The sequence below is a fragment of the Balaenoptera borealis genome (genome assembly GCF_965194805.1).
Source record: "Balaenoptera borealis genome assembly, chromosome: 1".
Classification (NCBI taxonomy): domain Eukaryota; kingdom Metazoa; phylum Chordata; class Mammalia; order Artiodactyla; family Balaenopteridae; genus Balaenoptera; species Balaenoptera borealis.
The window spans coordinates 112,469,683-112,490,837 of NC_138860.1; the positions used below are offsets into that span (position 1 = coordinate 112,469,683).

A 21,155-nucleotide genomic window follows, 5' to 3' on the forward strand; every position below is an offset into this window, starting at 1 on the left:
GGAAGAAGACAGGACCATATAAAATACAAAGTTTTTGTTTTAACCTCTGAAGTTATATAATTATGTGATGCATCTTTAATGAAGATTTGTTGACTATTTCTTTTTTGTTTTTAAGAAAGGTGTTTTTTTTTTAAATTTTATTTATTTATTTTATTTTTGGCTGTGTTGGGTCTTTGTTGCTGCGTGCAGGCTTTCTCTAGTTCCAGCGAGCGAGGGCTACTCTTCGTTGCGGTGCACAAGCTTCTCATTGCGGTGGCTTCTCTTGTTGTGGAGCACCAGCTCTAGGTGTGTGGGCTTCAGTAGTTGTGGAACACGGGCTCAGTAGTTGTGGCTTGCGGGCTCTAGAGCACAGGCTCAGTAGTTGTGGCACACGGGCTTAGCTGCTCTGCGGCATGTGGGATCTTCCTGGACCAGGGCTCGAACCCGTGTCCCCTGCATTGGCAGGTGGATTCTTAACCACTGTGCCACCAGGGAAGTCCAATTTGTTGATTATTTCTAAACATGAAGTTAAGGTTTAAATATATATATTATAAATTCTAACAAAGAAATAAAAGAATTCTTCATTAAGATTATTCCTTTGAGCAAATATTTAGTGACTACCTATTATGTTGAAAGCAAAGTGGTTGACAATGAGTATACAGAGATGAATAAGATAATTCAAGAAAAGTCTTCTATCTAGTATCTGAGAAATTCTTCTCAATAAAGAAAGTTAAATCTATAAACCTAATTCTCAATCCTTCAGACAAATAGAGGAAGAAAAAACAAAATGGAAAAAATTTGAAGAATTTTATACCTTTAAATCTAAAATAATATTCTAAGTGTTAATCATTTTATATTAGAATTACTCTGTGATCAACAATAATCTCCTGATTCCCTAAAAATAGATAATAGAATCAGAATTTTAAGGAGTCATATTTTGTGTTTTATATGTCATATGTTTGTTTCTTAACGAATATAAAATTGGGGACTTCCCTGGTGGCACAGTGGTTGGGAATCTGCCTGCGAATGCAGGGGACATGGGTTCAATCCCTGGTCTGGGAAGATCCCACATGCCACGGAACAGCTAAGCCCATGCGCCACAACTACTGAGCCTGCACTCTGGAGCCCGCATACCACAACTACTGAGCCTGCATGCCACAACTGCTGAAGCCTGTGCGCCTAGAGCCCATGCTCTGCAACAAGAGAAGCCACTGCAATGAGAAGCCCACGCACTGCAATGAAGAGTAGCCCCCGCTCTCCTCAACTAGAGAAAGTCCATAAGCAGCAACGAAGACCCAACACAGCCATAAATAAATAAATAAATAAATTTTTTTTTTTAAATAGAATATAAAATTGGAGTTTACGTTTTACTGGAAAAATTTTTTTATATCAGCTATATAAAAATGTACTTTTAAAGTATCTTGAAAATAAACAATATCTCAAAAAGAAATCACTTGAAAAATATGCTATATTTAAAGGAAATGTTAATTTACTTCTTCAGATTTCTTCTTTAGCTGTTTTTCAAACTTTTCTTTATTTCCTTCCAGTTGGTTCAAATGCAAAGCAAGTTCTTCCTTACAAATTTCCAATGCTGAATCTAGTTGTCTGACCTAAGCAGAAAAAAAGCAAAAAAGGAAAATCAACCAATACTAATGAGTGCTTATTATATGCTCAGTATTTTACAGCGTTATCTCCTAATGTTACCTCACTGCTTCAACCAGTGAATATACAGTCCAACTTAGGATATAAAATGCTATTAAAGAAGAGATTTATTTAGAAAACAAATTATTACTGCAAACTAGGAAACCAAAGAGGAAACCAGTGCCTGGAGTCCTGAAGAATAAATGGACATGAACAAGTGAAGAAGGGCATTCTAGGAAGAGGGAAGTACATTCAGAGACAAGGCACTGTGAAAAGGAATGGTAAGAAGTTGGCAGGAGCTTAGGGTACCAAAACCATGAATTTGTAAGAGATGGGTACTGGAAGGATGGGACTGGCAAGATAGACTGGGGCCAATTGTCAAGGACCTGCAGGCCAGACACCCTGAAACATTTACCTAAAAAGGTAAGCAGTATTTAAACCTATTCCTTAAGTTCCCTTGATCAAGAAAAATAATAAAGTGAGTACAAACTGGTGTATTGTGCTAAAAATGCTATAGTGCGAATATTCTGAATATGCTGAAGTCACTAAGAAAATGAAATGTTTTTGTCGGCTAATGAAAAAAAAACTTAGGTAAGAAGGAGAAGGCTGCTTTTGCTCTGAATCAGTGAAAACATTTTCAGAAAGGCAGCAATGTAACTTGGTTCAAGTGTTCATAAAGCTGCAAATGCTTCACGCTACCTCAACATTAAAGAGCGAATGAGCAAAGAGCAACTCAAATTCAGTAAAATTTTTCAGAATTTGTAAACATGCTCCATATCCCATCTGTTAATAAGATTCATTCTTGTCTTGTTCCTTTCTTTTCCTTATTGTATTTCTGAGCTTCTTGGGAGTATTTTTTTTTTCTTTCCTCAACGTTAATAGCATTCTAGTAAGTAGTCATGAAAGTGTGAAAGAAATTTCAACAAGATAAGGAGAAAAAGAAAAATGTTCCCTCTTGCAGATACTATTCTACATCATGAAATTATCTTTGCAACTCTTATTTCTAAAAAGAGGCACAACTGAAAGACACAGTTTTCAAAGCCTGCCCCTATAGCGTGTGAATATAACCATTAACAGTTAAAAAGCTTACAATTTTGATTAATTATCTTTGTTAACAAACTGTTGCCCTAATAATAATTTTTAAAGTCTTTTATGAGAGGCATAAATATTTACAAGTTTTCTCTATTAAGCATGAGAATAAGCATTGGTACTTGTATCATCTTCCACACACAGAAAAAAAAATCTATGACTGTCAGAACATCACATGTGATAAAAATTAACAACATAAAAACTCAATCAGGCAAGATTCATCACTAGATGTTAAAACCATTGGTCACTAGTTTGTTGAGGGACAGGAATTTGAACATGGCCTCAAAGAATCAGTCTATGTATTGCTTATTAATTATAAAGGAAAAATTATGCCCTTAAAATAGTGAGATCTAGCAGTAACCACCTTAAATAATAGGTGTCAAGATTGGCAAAGCCAATAATGGGGTGGTGTGACATTATGTGCCTCCTGATGTGAAGCAGTGGGAAGGACACAGTATAACCCACAGTATAACCCACAATTGTGGTGTGTGTGCTATTACGGTTGACCCAGACTTTTCCAAAGATTCAGTGTCGTGAAGAATAGGAGACAGTGAGTTTAGGGGAATCTAAAAAGCCAAAAGCAAAACATGAATTATGATTGCATTATAAATTGGGGAAAGAAAAGGAACAAGCTAAAGTAGTGTCTCTCACAATTTAATGTTCATACAAATCACCTGGACACCCTAATTCAGTACCAGAGCCAGGTCTAGGGTGAGACAAAGGAGGTTCTAGGGCTCAAAGTTTAAGGAGGTACTCACTCTGAGGATCATGCAAATGCATACCCTTCACTTGTACAACCCAGAGAGTAAATGTCTCCTTAAATTGTATGCCAGAGGCACCTCCCTTGCTTCACCTTAGTTCCAGCTCTGTTCAGTAGGTCTGAGATATTCTGCAAGTCAAACAAGTTCCCGGGTGATAGTGATGCTGCCAGACCATGCTTTGAGTAGCAAGATTATTAAGAACATTTTTAAATAATTGGGAAATTTTCAGTATGGACAGTGTGTTGAATGGTGTTACTGAATTAATGTTGACTTTCTATGGTGTATAGAGATGGTGTAATCAGGTAGGAGAAAGTTTCTATACATAGGAGACCCAAGTTTAAGTATTAAGGCTGTAAAGTATCATGACATCTGCAACCTTCTCGCAGGTGGACTAGCAAAAAGGAAATGTGTGAGTGGGGGTGGGACTGGGTGGGTGCATGTGCATGAAGGCATGTGCATGTGTGTGCAGAGAGAGATGAAGTGAGTACGGTTAGAGTTTAAAAGACAGTAAATCTAAATGAAAGGTACACAGATGTTCTCTGCACTAGTCTTTCATTTTGTAGGTTTGAAATTTTTCAAAATAAAATTTAATTAAAAATAAATTAATTAAAACTAATAAATAATAAAAACCAAAACATCTACTACTCTGTTGGACTTCTCATTTGAACAAAGAGCTTGAGACTCTAAATCTCATACAAATAAACATCATTCACTGTGTACAAACTACTCATAAATATACATGTATATATATATGTACGTGAATGAATAGAATCAAAACAAAGACACTGCTCTGCTAAACCAAAGAACCTCCTCGGGGGCATATTCTGGAGGCAATCACATAGGGGCTCTACGCTACCTACTTTCAACAGAAGCACCTAAGCTAGTCTTTTTTATTTTTTTTCTACTTATAACTTTTACTTTCTTTGGGGAAATAAAACACACACAAAAATCTAGAGTGGAAAATAAAAGCAAAGCAAAACAAATAAAATAAACAAATGAAATTGCTAATAAGCACCATCTCAATTTTCTATTTAATAGCAGCTAACATAATTGCTTTAATTTATTGGTTTTTTTTACCAGTTCATAAACTTCCCATCAGTCTTCCAGCTATCATTATCATACTTCTATAAGTGATATAACTTTAAACTGATCCTTATAACTCTCCTGCAGTTAGAAAATTTCATAATTTTTTATGCAAAGAACAAACTGAGGCATGCAGAGGGACATGGCCAAAAGTCAAGAAAGAAGGTGGTAATGACATAATCAAGAAAAGAAGACTAGATTTCAAACTTCTATTTGATATGTTAGAATCATTTAGGGAATTCCCTGGCAGTCCAGTGGTTAAGACTCGGTGCTTTCTGATGAACTCATAAAAGTGCTAACAAAAGATCAAGTTGAAAAAAAAAAATTAATTACATGGGACTGAGTGAACTGATGAGGATGAGTATAATTTTTGTGACTTTCTGTCTGAATTAAAAAAAAAATCCCACAAGGACTCAGAGGCAAAGAATATACAAATCAATTTTCACTGCAAAGTAAAGGAGCTGTTACAGTGGAGGATTACTGGACTGAATGTCAATACTATGACATAGTATGAGTGTGTTTCATGTTTGGTAATTGCAATCATTGTTGCTTTTGTTGTGGTCATCCATGTACAATGCTTGGTGTCAGTCTACTTATCTCTTGTAAAAATAAAATACAGTGTGTGTGTGTGAAAAAAAAAATGTAATGTACAGTACAGGGTATATAGTCAGTATATTGTAGCACCTTTTTTTGGAGTCTAGTCTATAAAAATATCTAATCACTATGTTGTATACCTGAAACTAATATAATATAGTAAGTCAACTGTATGTCATTAAAAAAGCCAAAAAATTAAATTTATATACAAATTCAAAGGAAAAAAAAAAAAGACTAAGGTCCCGACCATAGCACTGACCCTTGGGAGGACCAGGTCACCACACTCAGAAGAGAGGCTGTTACGTAGACAAGCCCACCTCAGCTCCAGACCCCAGACATCTAAGCACTGACATTCAGATGCAGGCACGGAGCTTCCCAGTACTGAGGCCAGGCCGGGTCTCTACCCAGGTCCCCATTGTCTTAGCGTACACAGAACATGGTCAGGTCTAAATCTTCTTATTATAGACAACACATGGTCAGCTCTAAACATAATCAGTAGACAGGACATGCAGAGGTCTAAATCTACCATGTAGACAGAACTTGATCATGTTTAAACTAGCTTAGGGCTGATCTCATAGGAGGTACAGATCACACACATGGGTCTCTCATCTTTGGACACCCACATCAGGAAACTGAACAAAATCTTTGTCATTAAACATTTCAACAGGCAAAAAAAAAAAAAAAAGACTCGGTGCTTTCGCTGCTGAGGGCCCAGGTTCCACCCCTGGTGGGGAACTAGGATCCCACAGACCGTGCAGTGCATCTCAAAGAAAAAGAAAAACAAAAAAAAAAGAAAAGAATCATTTAGTATAGCTTCAATGAAAGCAAATCTACTAAAGGTACCAAAGGAATAAAACCTAACATCATAATTCATTCTTTAGCTGATTTCCTTCCTGTCTCATATCTGATTATTAACAAATGAAAATAACTTACTAGATGACTGGCTAGATGTGTTAGGTAATTTAATGAAAAACAGGAGTTAAGTGGCAATATGGATTTTATTTAATGAAATTATATCATGCCTACAACCTTTGTACAATAATAATTTTTTAAATATTAATGATCTTAGAGGTTATTTTTACATGAGGAAATGAACTGACATGGCATTAAATGTTAAAAGTTTTGGAGACTACTATAGGAAAGTTATGGATAAATATATAATTGGGTTTACGAGGGTATACATGGTCACAAAATGGATGAAAAACAGAGTACTAGGCAAAAAGTAAATAACACTGGATTTTTAAAATATCCTTTATATTTAATCCATATATGACAGAATGAAGGTCACAGCATATTTGAAACTATTTTTAGCACTAAAAATGCAAAGGAGAAAACATTGAATATATAGTAATTACTTAGCAAACTCTGAGTAACTTAGTATGTGCTAAGTATTTTATGTACCTCATTTCATTTAATCCTCAAACCCACCTTCTTCTAGGGCATTGTGATCCCTATTTTACTGATGAAGAAATTAACGTTCAGAGTTTAAATAACCTAGCCAAGGTTACAGTCAGTTAATAAGCACACTGAAGCCAGAACTAAAACCCAAGTCAGTTTAGCTTCAAAGCCCATGCTTTTAAACATAAGGTTATCCTAGACACAAAACTGTATTTTACCCAGAAATTCTGGATTTATTCCCTATTTAATCATATAACAGAACTGGTAAAAAGAAGCAAAACTGTATTGTTTGTAGTTTCATCTCTCTCCACTTCCTTTGTTAATTTTTTTACTGGTAATGTTAGTAAGTAGCTACAGTTTAAAAAATACATTTTTGTTAAAAAACAAATCTTTCTTAAGGTATTATAAAAAGAAAAGAGGTTAATCTACAAACTAGATTATCAACTATCAAATAATTAAGATCATAATTCACAATGAAAAATATACTACTTAAAGAAACTAAGTTCATTGACTTATGTAAAATTTTTACCACTTTATTTTTATGTAAATTTTTTTTTACAATTTATAGAGATAACTAAAAAGCCACAGGAATGTCTCCATTAAGAGAAAAAATAAATAAAAAGAAAATTTTTTAAAGTATTAGCATACTAGCCTTGATTGTTTCTTCAGATACTTGGTTCTGTAATGTTTTCAAAGCTTCATCTTTCTTCATATTTTCCTTTTCCATTTCCTGAAAACATACAGATTGGTAGCAAAAATATACGTACGTGTATAAATATTTTAGCATTAGTAACAGGTTGTTAAACAACTGATTTGATTAGAATTAAAGTTATGTTAAAAGAAACATAAACTTAAAATACTGGTCAGCTTTTAAACAGCACTTTTATAAAGATGATTTTACCCCTTTGCTTTCCGTCAAGAGTCTGTCTAGTGATTCAAGGTGATGTTGTTTACATATTATATCTTGCTGCAACATGGACATAGTCTTTTCTTGTTCTTTAAATTGTTGTTCTTTTTTCTCTAGTTGAGATTCAAGCTAAACATAGAAACAGGATTTATTAATTTTCATATTATTTTTTTTTAATTTGAAACATTTTAAATACAGTCGACCCTTGAACAAGACAGTTTTAAACTGCCTGAGTCCACTTATGCATGGATTCTTTTCAATAAATATGTACTACAGCACTACACCATCAGCGGTTGGTTGAATCCACAGATGGGAACTATGGAAAGGAAGGGTTGACAGTAAAGTTATATGTGGATTTTCAACTGCACAAGGGTTGGCACCCCTAACTCCCAAATTGTTCAAGGGTCAACTGTACACAGAAAAAACATAACACTCACAATTTAAATTACTACTGAAATTACATAGCTTATTGCATTTTGCCAAATTTCCTTCAGTTTCTCTCCTTTTAGAGAAGAAATGAAATCACAAGTCCATGTCTTATCCCTTCCCTCCCTCACCAATACTATGTTGAAATTGTTCTATATCGTTCTCTGGTGTGTTTCATTCTCATACATGTTTTTTGTGCTTTTAACTATATATGTAGATCCATGAACAATATGTAACATAATTTTGTTTTAAAAATTCACATAGGGCTTCCCTGGTGGCGCAGTGGCTGAGAATCTGCCTGCCAATGCAGGGGACACGGGTTCGAGCCCTGGTCTGGGAAGATCCCACATGCCGCGGAGCAACTAAGCCCGTGAGCCACAATTGCTGAGCCTGCGCGTCTGGAGCCTGTGATCTGCAACAAGAGAGGCTGCGATAGTGAGAGGCCCGCGCACCGCGATGAAGAGTGGCCCCCACTTGCCGCAACTAGAGAAAGCCCTCGCACAGAAACGAAGACCCAACACAGCCATAAATAAATAAATAAATAAAATTAAAAAAAAAATTCACATAGACAATATCAACACTTCTGCAAGCTTCAGCAACTTATTTTTTTCACTTAATAGTTTTAAATATTTATTCATGTATCCATATGTGGATCTAGTTCATATTTTTATGATAATACAGTATTCCACTGTAACAACAAACTAGTTTGTTCATTCTTCTACTCAGAAACAGTTAGATATTGCTTTTTCACTATTATGATAATGTTACAATAACATCCTTTGTACATGTCTCTTTAAACACATGTATTAGAGTTTCTTTAGAACATACCACCTAGAAGTGGACTTCCTGGTTGTAGGATATGCACATTTCTAACTTCATTAGGTATTTCTCTTCAAAGTGCATCAAAACTTATACTTTCACTAGAAATGTGTAAGTCTCACTCCTTACAACTTCACCACTAATTGATTGGTGTTATCAAATGTCCAAAAAACTTTTGTGAAGACAAAACATGAGTAAACTGATATGTTTATATGTATATTTGTGCATATACACAAGTGTATAAAAATTATACATATGTGATAATAGCAGCAACAGGTTAACTAGAAGATACTAAAACCAAAGAACTGTGAAATGAAAACACTCAAATGAAAATAAATAACATCAGAAATTAGAGGAACAGAAAGAAAAAAGATTGAAGAAAGTGAACAGAACATAAGGGACCTGTTGGACACCATCAAGCACACCAGTATGCACATCATGGAAGTCCCAGAAGGAAGGGAGAAAGAGAGAGAGAATATTTGAAGAAATAATGACTGAAAATGCCCCAAATTCGATGAAATACATGATATAAACATCCAAGAATCTCAACAAAATCCAAGTAAGTTGAACTCAAAAAGACCCACAATGAGACACATTATAATCAAACTTTCAAAAGACAATGACAAGAACTTCCCTGGTGGTCTAGTGGTTAAGACTCCAAGCTCCCAACACACGGGGCACTGGTTCGATCCCTGGTCCCCTGGTCGGGGAACTAAGATCCCACATGCCACGTGGCACAGACCAAAAAAAAAAAGAAAAAGAAAAAGACAATGACAAAGAGAGAATCTTGAAGCAGCAAGAGATAAGCAAATCACCACATATAAGGGATCCTTAATAAGATTACATGCAGATTTCTCATCAGAAACTTTGAGGGTCAGGAGACAGTGGGCTGATGTTCAAAAGAAAAAAAAAATAACTGTCTACAAAGAATCCTCTATCTGGCAAAACTGTTCTTCAAAAACGAGGGAGGAATTAAGACATTCTCAGATAAAAGTTGAGGGAGGCTGTGACCATTAGACATGCCCCGCTAGAAATACTCAAGGGAATTCTGTAAGGTGAAATGAAGGAACACTAGATGGTAACCTGAAGCCATATGGAGAAATAAAAATCTTCATAAATACATGGGCAATTGTAAAACCTAGCATTATCGTAACAATGGATTGTAGCTTCCACTTTTTGTTTTCTAAATGATTTAAGAGACTAATACATAATAAAGGAAAAAAAAAGTTATTAGTGCAAAAGTTAGTATTACTGTAACTTTAGTTTGTAACTCCAAATCTTGTTTTCTACAAAAGAGACTAATCCTTTTGAAGGAATTACCAGTTTGTGTTTTGGGGCACACAATGTATAAAGATGTAAGTTTGTGACAAAAGGTGTGGAGATAAAGCTATAAAGGAACAGAGTTTTTGTATGTTATTGAAATTAGAGTGGCATAAATTCAAATTAGAGTGTTATAACTTTAGGATGTTAAATGTAATCCCCATGGTAACCACAAAGGAAAGAGCTATAAAATATAGACAAATGGAAATGAGAAAGGAATTTTAAAATTTCAGTACAAAAACTCAACTAAATTCAAAAGAAGACAGTAATGTAGGAAAAGAGGGATAAAAAAGCTATAAGGCATATAGAAAACAAAGAGCAAGATGACAGAAGTCCCTCCTTATCAGTAATTACTTTAAATGTAAATAGATTAAACTCTCCAAGAGACACAGGTTGGTAGAATGGAGAAAATCACACATCCACCTATATGTTGTCTAAAAGAGACTCATTTTATTTATTTTTTATTTTTTTGAATTTTATTTATTTTTTTATACAGCAGGTTCTTATTAGTCATCCATTTTATACACATCAGTGTATACATGTCAACCCCAATCGCCCAATTCATCACACCACCAGTCCCACCCCCCTGCAGCTTTTCCCCCTTCGTGTCCATACATTTGTTCTCTACATCTGTGTCTCAACTTCTGTCCTGCAAACTGGTTCATCTGTACCATTTTTCTAGGTTCCACATACATGCATTAATATACGATATTTGTTTTTCTCTTTCTGACTTACTTCACTCTGTATGACGGTCTCTAGATCCATCCATGTCTCAACAAATGACCCAATTTCGTTCCTTTTTATGGCTGAGTAATATTCCATTGTATATATGTACCACAACTTCTTTATCCATTCGTCTCTCAATGGGCATTTAGGTTGCTTCTGTGACCTGGCTATTGTAAATAGTGCTGCAATGAACTTTGGGATGCATGTGTCTTTTTGAATTACGGTTTTCTCTGGGTATATGCCCAGTAGTGGGATTGCTGTATCATATGGTAATTCTATTTTCAGTTTTTTAAGGAACTTCCATACTGTTCTCCATAGTGGCTGTATCAATTTACATTCCCACCATCAGTGCAAGAGGGTTCCCTTTTCTCCACACCCTCTCCAGCATTTGTTGTTTGTAGATTTTCTGTTGATGCCCATTCTAACTGGTGTGAGGTGATACCTCATTGTAGTTTTGATTTGCATTTCTCTAATAATTAGTGATGTTGAGCAGCTTTTCATGTGCTTCTTGGCCATCTGTATGTCTTCTTTGGAGAAATGTCTATTTAGGTCTTCTGCCCATTTTTGGATCGGGTTGTTTGTTTCTTTAATATTGAGCTGCATGAGCTGTTTATATATTTTGGAGATTAATCCTTTGTCTGTTCTTTCATTTGCAAATATTTTCTCCCATTCTGAGGGTTATCTTTTCGTCTTGTTTATGGTTTCCTTTACTGTGCAAAAGCTTTTAAGTTTCCTTGGGTCCCATTTGTTTATTTTTGTTTTTATTTCCATTACTCTAGGAGGTGGATCAAAAAAGATCTTGCTGTGATTTACATCAAAGAGTGTTCTTCCTATGTTTTCCTCTAAGAGTTTTATAGTGTCTGGTCTTACATTTAGGTCTTGAATCCATTTTGACTTTATTTTTGTGTATGGTGTTAGGGAGTGTTCTAATTTCATTCTTTTACATGTAGCTCTCCAGTTTTCCCAGCACCACTTATTGAAGAGACTGTCTTTTCTCCATTGTGTATCCTTGCCTCCTTTGTCACAGATCAGTTGACCATAGGTGCGTGGGTTTATCTCTGGGCTTTCTATCTTGTTCCATTGATCTATGTTTCTGTTTTTGTGCCAGTACCATATTGTCTTGATTACTGTAGCTTTGTAGTATAGTCTGAAATCAGGGAGACTGATTCCTCCCGCTCCGTTCTTTTCCCTCAAGACTTCTTTGGCTATTCAGGGTCTTTTGTGTCTCCATACAAATTTTAAGATTTTTTGTTCTAGTTCCGTAAAAATTGCCATTGGTAATTTGATAGGGATTGCATTGAATTTGTAGATTGCTTTGGGTAGTATAGTCATTTTCACAATATTCATTCTTCCAATCCAAGAACATGGTATATCTCTCTATCTATTGGTATCATCTTTAATTTCTTTCATTAGTGTCTTACAGTTTTCTGCATACAGGTCTTTTGTCTCCCTAGGTAGGTTTATTCCTAGGTATTTTATTCTTTTTGTTGCAGTGGTAAATGGGAGTGTGTCCTTAATTTCTCTTTCAGATTTTTCATCATTAGTGTATAGGAATGCAAGAGATTTCTGTGCATTAATTTTGTATCCTGCAACTTTACCAGATTCATTGATTAGCTCTAGTAGCTTTCTGGTGGCATCTTTAGGATTCTCTATGTATAGTATCATGTCATCTGCAAACAGTGACAGTTTTACTTCTTCTTTTCCAATTTGTATTCCATTTATTTCTTTTTCTTCTCTGACTGCCGTGGCTAGGACTTCCAAAACTACGTTGAATAATAGTGGTGAGAGTGGACATCCTTGTCTCATTCCTGATCTTAGAGGAAATGCTTTCAATTTTTCACCATTGAGAATGATGTTTGCTGTGGGTTTGTCGTATATGGCCTTTATTATGTTGAGGTAGGTTCCCTCTATGCCCACTTTCTGGAGATAAAATAGACTTTAAAATAAAGAATGTTACAAGAGACAAGGAAGGACACTACATAATGATCCAGGGATCAATCCAAGAAGAAGATATAACAATTATAAATATAGATGCACTCAACATAGGAGCACCTCAATACATAAGGCAACTGCTAACAGCTATAAAAGAGGAAATTGACAGTAACACAATAATAGTGGGGGACTTTAACACCTCACTTACACCAATGGACAAATCATCCAAAATGGAAATAAGTAAGGAAACAGAAGCTTTAAATGACACAATAGACCAGATAGATTTAATTGATATTTATAGGACATTCCATCCAAAAACAGCAGATTACACTTTCTTCTCAAGTGCGCACAGAACATTCTCCAGGGTAGATCACATCTTGGGTCACAAATCAAGCCTCAGTAAATTTAAGAAAATTGAAATCATATGAAGCATCTTTTCTGACCACAACGCTATGAGATTAGAAATGAATTACAAGGGAAAAAACGTAAAAAACACAAACACATGGAGGTTAAACAATACGTTACTAAATAACCAAGAGATCACTGAAGAAATCAAAGAGGAAATCAAAAAATACCTAGAGACAAATGACAATGAAAACACGACGATCCGGGACTTCCCTGGTGGCACAGTGGTTAAGAATCCGCCTGCCAATGCAGGGGACACGGGTTCGAGCCCTGGTCCGGGAAGATCCCACGTGCCGTGGAGCAACTAAGCCCGTGCGCCACAACTACTGAGCCTATGCTCTAGAGCCCGCGAGCCACAACTACTGAAGCCCGTGCACCTAGAGCCCATGCTCCGCAACAAGAGAAGCCACCAAAATGAGAAGCCCATGCACCGCAACGAAGAGTAGCCCCCGCTCGCCACAACTAGAGAAAGCCCGCATGCAGCAGCGAACAATGCAGCCAAAACTAACTAAATAATTTATATTTAAATAAATAAATTTAAAAAAAGAAAAAACACGATGATCCAAAACCTATGGGATGCAGCAAAAGCAGTTCTAAGAGGGAAGTCTATAGTTATACAAGCCTACCTCAAGAAACAAGAAAAATCTCAAATAAACAATCTAACCTTACACCTAAAGGAATTAGAGAAAGAAGAACAAAATCCAAAGTTAGCAGAAGGAAAGAAATCAAAAAGATCAGAGCAGAAATAAATGGAATAGAAACAAAGAAAACAATAGCAAAGATCAATAAAACTAAAAGCTGGTTCTTTGAGAAGATAAACAAAATTGATAAACCATTAGCCAGACTCATCAAGAAAAAGAGGGAGAGGACTCAAATCAATAAAATTAGAAATGGAAAAGGAGAAGTTACAACAGACACCGCAGAAATACAAAGCATCCTAAAAGACTACTACAAGCAACTCTATGCCAATAAAATGGACAACCTGGAAGAAATGGACAAATTCTTAGAAAGGTATAACCTTCCAAGACTGAACCAGGAAGAATTAGAAAATATGAACAAACCAATCACAAGTAATGAAATTGAAACTGTGATTTAAAATCTTCCAACAAACAAAAGTCCAGGACCAGTTGGCTACACAGGTGAATTCTATCAAACATTTACAGAAGAGCTAACACCCATGCTTCTAAACTCTTCCAAAAAATTGCAGAGGAAGGAACACTCCCAAACACATTCTATGAGGCCACCATCACCCTGATGCCAAAACCTGACAAAGATACTACAAAAAAAGAAAATTATAGACCAATATCACTGATGTATATAGATGCAAAAATCCTCAACAAAATACTAGCAAACAGAATCCAACAACACATTAAAAGGATCATACACCACGATCAAGTGGGATTTATCCCAGGGATGCAAGGATTCTTCAATATATGCAAATCAATCAATGTGATACACCATATTAACAAATTGAAGAATAAAAACCATATGATCATCTCAATAGATGCAGAAAAAGCTTTTGACAAAATTCAACACTCATTTATAATAAGAGACTCATTTTAGATCCAAAGATACTAATAGATAAAAAATGAAAGGATGGGAAAAGATAGTCCACGCAAATAGTAACCAAAAAGGAGCAGGGATACCTATAGTAATATCAGACAAATCATACTTTAAATTTAAAAAGATTATGAGACAAAGACAGATAATATATATTAATATAAGGTTATTACAATATAGCAATAAGATATAACAATTACAAACACTTATAGACCAAAGACAGACTTTCAAAATATATGAAGCAAAAACAGACAGCATTGAAGTGAAAAATAGACAGTTCTACAATAATACTTGGAGACTTCAATAGCCTATTCTCAATAATATGTAGAAAAACCAGAGAGAATATAGAAATTAGAAACTACTTAGAAATGAATGAAAACAAAAACACAACTTACGAAAACTCACAGGACTCAGCAAAAACAATGTTTAGGGGGTAATTTATAGCTATAAATGCTTACATTAAAAAACAAGGAAGATCTCAAGTCAATAACCTAACTTTAAAAGATAAGAAACAAGAAAAAGAACAGAATAAACCCAAAGCTAGCAGAAGGAAGGAAAAATAAAGATTACAGTAAAGATCAACAAAATAGAGAACAGAAAAACAATGAAGAATATCACTGAAATGAAAAATTGGTTCTTCAAAAAAATAAACAAAATTGACAAATCTTTAGCTAGGTGGTCAAAAAAGAAGGACTGAATATTACCAAAAGCAGAAATATAAGTAGGAATATTACTATCAATTCTACAGAAATAAAAAAAGATCATAAGAAAGTACAATGAATAATTGTATACCAACAAGTTGGATAATCTAGATGAAATGGACAAATTCCTAGAAACACAAAACCTACAAAGACTCTATCATGAAGAAACAGATAATCTGAACAGACCTATAAATAGTAAGGAGATTGAATGGGAAATCAAAAATCTCCCAACTAAGAAAAGCCCTGAACCTGCTTGCTTTATTGATGAATTCTACCAAACACATAAAAAAGAACTAATACCAATCCTCCTCAAATGTTTCCAAAAAATTAAGGAGAGAATACTCCCTAATACTGTAAGACCAGCATTAACCTGAAACGAAACCCAGACATTACAAGAAAAGAAAACTACAGACAAATATCTGTTATGAGCACTGATGCAAAAATCCTCAACAAAATGCTAACAATCCAAATTCAGCAGCATAGTAAAAGGATTAAACACAGTGACCAAGGGAAATTTATTCCTGGAATGCAATGAAAATTGATCAATGTTATATGCAATATCAACAGAATGAAAGAAAAAAAAACACACGAGCATCTCAATTGATGCAGAAAAAACATTTGACATAATTCAACACCCTATCATGATAAACACTCTCAACAAATTAGCAACAGAAGGAAACTACCTTCACATAATAAAAGCCTTATATGAAAAACCTACAGCTAACATACTCAATGGTGAAAGACTGAAAGCTTTTCCTCTATGCTCAGGAACGAAAAAGGATGTCCCTCTCACCACTTGTATTCAACATAATACTGGAAGTTCCAGCCAGAGCTATTAGGCAAGAAAAAGAAATAAAAGACATCCAAGTTGGAAAGGAAGAAGTAAAATTATCTATTGGTAGATGATATGATCTTATACCTAGAACACCCTAAAGATTTCACACAATAAAACTATTAGAACTGATAAATGAAATCAGAAAAGTAGAGGATGAAATTCAACACACAAAAGTCAGTTGCATTCCTATACGTGAACAATGAACAATCTGAAAAGAAAATTACAAAAACAATTTCATTTACAATAGTATCAAAAAGAATAAAATACTTAGGAATTAACCAAGGAGGTGAAAGACTTGTACAATTAAAATTACAAAACACTGATGGAAAGAATTGAAGAAAACGTAAATAAATAGAAACATAGTCCACGTTCATGGATTAGAAGACGTAATATTGTTAAAATGTCAATATTACCCAATGCAATACAATCCCTAGCAAAATCCCAATGACATTTTTTGCTGAAACAGAAAAACCCATCCTAAAGTTCACATGAAATCTCAAGGGACCCTGAACAGCCAAAACAATCTTGAAAATGAACAAAACTGGAGGACCCTCACTTCCTGATTTCAAATCTATTACAAAGCTACAGTAATAAAAACTGTGATTTCGCATAAGACAGACATATAGACCAATGGAATAGAGTCAAGAGCCCAGAAATAAATTCTCACATATATGGTCAAATGATTCTGACAAGGGTGCCAAGATCATTCATTGGGGGGAAAGGACAGTCCTTTCAACAAATGGTGGTGAGAAAACTGGATATCCACATGCAAAAGAATGAAGTTGGACCCACAGCTAGCACCATATATAAAAATTAACTCAAAGTGGACCAAAGACCTAAATGTAAGACCTAAAAAAATAAAACTCTTAGAAGGAAACAGAAAAGCTTCACAACATAGAACCAAAGCTTCACGACATTGGATTTGGTAATAATTTCTTAAATATGACACCAAAGGTATAGGCAACAAAAGAAAAAATAGACAAACTGGACTTCATGAAAATTCTAATATTCTGTGCATCCAAAGACACTCTCAACAGAGGAAAAAGGAAACCCACAGAATGGGAGAGAATATTTGCAAATCACATACCTTGATAAGGGATCAATATCCAGAATATATGGAAAAGTCCTAAAACTCAATAACTACATAAAAACAACCCTATTAAAAAATGGGTAAAGGAAATGATAGACATTTCTCCAAAGAAGATATATGACTAGACAACAAGCACATGAAAAGATTCTCAGCATCACTGATCATTAGGGAAATGCAAATCAAAACTACAATGAGATACCACCTCACACTCATTAGGATGGCTACTGTTAAAAACCAGAAAACAAGTGTTTACAAGGATGTGGAGAAATTGGAACACTTGAGCGCTGTTGGTGGGAATGTAAAACGGTATAGCTGCTGTAGCAATCAGTATGGTGGGTCCTCAAAAAATTAAAAACAGAATTACCATATTATCAGCAATTCCACTTGTGTGTGTATACTCAAAATAATTTAAAGCAGGGTCACAAAGAGATATTTGTACACCCGCATGATCACAGCAGCATCATTCACAACAGCTAAAATGTGGATACAAACCAAGTGGCCATCAACAGATGAATGGATAAGCAAAATGTGCTATATACATACAATGGAATATTATTCAGCCTTACAAAGGAAGGAAATTCTGCAATATGCTGCAACATGGATGAACCTTGAGAACATTATGCTAAGTGAAACAAACCAGTCATAAAAAGACAAACACTATATGATTTCACTTACATGAGGTACTTAGAGAAGGCAAAATCATAGAGACAGAAAGTAGAATAGTGATTGCCAAGAGTTGGGGGGAGAGGAGAATAGGGAGTTATTGTGTACTCTAATGAGTATAGAGATTCAGTTCTACAAGATGAGAAGAATTATGAGGATAAATGGTGGTGATGGTTGCACAACAATGTTAATGTATTTAATACCACTGTACACTTAAAAATGGTTAAGATAACATAAATTATAACATCAATAACACTAATACTGATAATACTAACCACAATAAAAAGTTTGAAAAATATTAAATAACTTTAGAATTTTTTCTTAAAACATGAATATAAGACAGATATCATACAAAGTATATATTTAATTTCATGAATAAACAAGACTAAATGATGTTATAACCATAGATTTTCATAGAAACTGACCCATCAATTATCAGGGAGGCCCTTGGACAGACCTATCATGCCAATTCTCTGCAGCAGTTCAGTATTTGAGATATCAAATATAATATCTTCCTAGAATTTCTGCCATTTTCAAATTAAACTTTGAAGAATTTATCAGGGATAAACTCATCTGAAAAATATTTTTTATCTTCTGAGTCAGTAGTTTCATTTTTGAGACTCTATTATAAAAAAATATTCTAAAATAAGAAAAAAATAGCTTACAATAAAGTTTACTGAAAATTAATTATAATCCTAAAAAACAGAAAAGTCAAATAGCAACCATTCTGTAAAACGAAGCTATTAAAAATTGTTTATATGTGTCTGTGTATATGTGTACTATAAACATGTAAGTGTGCAAAGATGCAGAGAAACTGGTCTGAAAGACATAAACTAAGATTGTAACAATGATTCTAGGGTGAGAGACTTTTTAAAACTTCATTTACATTCATTTTTTGGGTGTATGATTCTGAGGTTTTTTAATACATGCATAGATTCATAAAACTCCCATCACAATCAGGATACAGAATGATTCCTTCACTCTCAAGATCCCTCATGTTAATCTATTACAGCAGCAGTCCCCAACCTTTTTGGCACCAGAGGCCGGTTTCGTGGAAGACACTTTTTCCATGGATGGGGGTGGGGGGGATGGTTTCGGGATGATTCAAGTGCATTAAATTTATTGTGCACTTTATTTCTATTATTATTACATTGTAATATATAATGCAATAATTATACAATTCACCATAATGCTGACAGGAGGTGGAGCTCAGGTGGTAATGCAAGCAATGGGGAGTGGCTGTAAATACAGATGAAGCTTTGCTCGCTCACCCGCCGCTCACCTCCTGCTGTGAGGCCCGGTTCCTAACAGGTACCATTCTGTGGCCCGGGGGCTGGGGACACTTGCTTTATAATCAGCTCTCCACCCTCCCCAACACCTGGCAACCAATAAAATGATCTTCATCCTATAGCTTTTGACTTTATTGAGAATGTCAAAGAAATAGAATTGTATACAACATTTTGCAATTGGCTTCTTTCCATTAGCATAAAGCCTTATAGATTTACCCATGTTTTTGCCTGAATCAACAGATTATTCCTTGTTATTACTGAGTAGTATTCCATTGTATTGAGGTACCATAGTTTACCCATTTACTCATTGAAAGACACTGGGTAGTTTCCAGTTTTTGGCAATTATGAATAAACCTACTATAAACATTTGTAGTAGGTTTTAGTGTAAAGATAAGTTTTCATTTGTCTAGAATAAATATCTAAGACTGCTGGGTCATATGTTAAGTGTATAAGAAGATGTTACGTTGTTTTAGTAGTTTTACTACTTTGCATTATCCCCAGCAATATATGAGAAAACCAGTTGTTTCACAACCTGGGTAGCATTTGCTATTGTCAGATCTTCCTTCCTCCCTTCCTTTCTACCTCTCTCTCTCAGTATTCTAACAAGAATGCAGTAGTATTTCACTGTGCATTTAATTTGCATTTCCCTAATGATGAATCAAGTTCACCATATTTTCATATGCTTATTTGCCATCTGTATATCTTTTCTGATGAAGTATCTATTCAAGTCTTTGTCCATTAAAAAAATTGGGTTACTTTCTTATTGATGAATTTTGAGAATTCTTTATATATGCTGGGTAAAAGTTCTTTGCTGGATATGTGATTTAGAAATATTTTCTCCCAGTTTATAGCTTGTCTTTTCATTCTCTTAATAATGTCTTTCACAGAGCATACATTTTTAATTTTGATGAATTCCAATTTATCAATTTTTCCCTTATATTGTTTTGGTTTTATATTTAAGAACTCTTGTCTAACCTAAGGTCATGAAGATTTTCTCCTATGTTTTCTTCTGAGTTTTAATATCTTTTTATTTTATATTTAAATATATGATTCACTTTGAATTAATTTTTATATAGGTATATATTGCAGCTCCATCTTTTTGCATATGGATGTCCAATTGTTCCAACACTACTCATTCAAAAACTATTCTTTCTCCATTCTGAATTGGTTTTGTACCTTTGCTAAAAATCATTTGACCATATTTGCCAGGTCTATTTCTAGACCCTATATTTTGTTCCTTTCATCTATGTGTCTATTATTTTGTTAATACCTCACTGTCTTGATTACTATAGGTTTATAGTAAGTCTTAAGATACAGTAGCATAAATCCATTAACTTTGTTCTTTTTCAAACTTGTTTTGGCTATTCTAGTTTCTTTGCCTTTCCATTACAAAATTCAAAATCAGCTATCTATGTATACAAAAAAATTTTTACTGGGATTTTGATTGGAAATGCATTAAATCGAGAGATCTGTTTAAGGTGAACTGACATCCTAAATATATTGAGACTTCCAATCCACAGAAATGGTCTTTCCCTTTATTTAGGTCTTTCTTTAACATTTTGTTGTTTTCGGCATACAGATATTCCACATATTTTGTTTTATTTACATCTATGCCTTATCTCTTTGGAGCTTTGTAAATAGCAGTATTTTTAAAATTTTAGCTTCTAATTGTTCATTGCTACTACAGTTGACCCTTGAACAACGTGAGGGTTAGTGGCACCAACCCCTCCTTGAAGTCAAAAACCTGTGAATAACTTTGCAGTCTGCCCTCCATATCTGCAGTTCTGTATCCACCAATTCAACCAACTGCAGACTGTGTAGTATTACACAAACTGAAAAAAATGCGAGGATAAGTGGACCCACACAGTTCAAACCAGTGTTGTTCAAGAGTCAACTATATATAGAAATACAACTGATCTGGATGTTAACCTTGCATC

General features: G+C 34.6%; 1 protein-coding gene across 9 annotated transcripts in view; it reads right to left on the reverse strand.

The window, feature by feature from the left end:
- The window catches only part of CCDC18 (coiled-coil domain containing 18), a 142,879-nt gene that overhangs the window by 79,768 nt on the left and 41,956 nt on the right, over window positions 1-21,155 (reverse strand). For all 9 annotated transcript variants that reach the window (XM_082382825.1, XM_082382828.1, XM_082382823.1 and 6 more), the window contains 3 exons: window positions 7,447-7,581; window positions 7,198-7,275; window positions 1,473-1,589 (listed from right to left, as the gene is read on the reverse strand). In XM_082382825.1, the coding sequence (XP_082238951.1) occupies window positions 1,473-1,589; window positions 7,198-7,275; window positions 7,447-7,581 (330 nt within the window). The remainder of the gene's footprint in view (window positions 1-1,472; window positions 1,590-7,197; window positions 7,276-7,446; window positions 7,582-21,155) is intronic.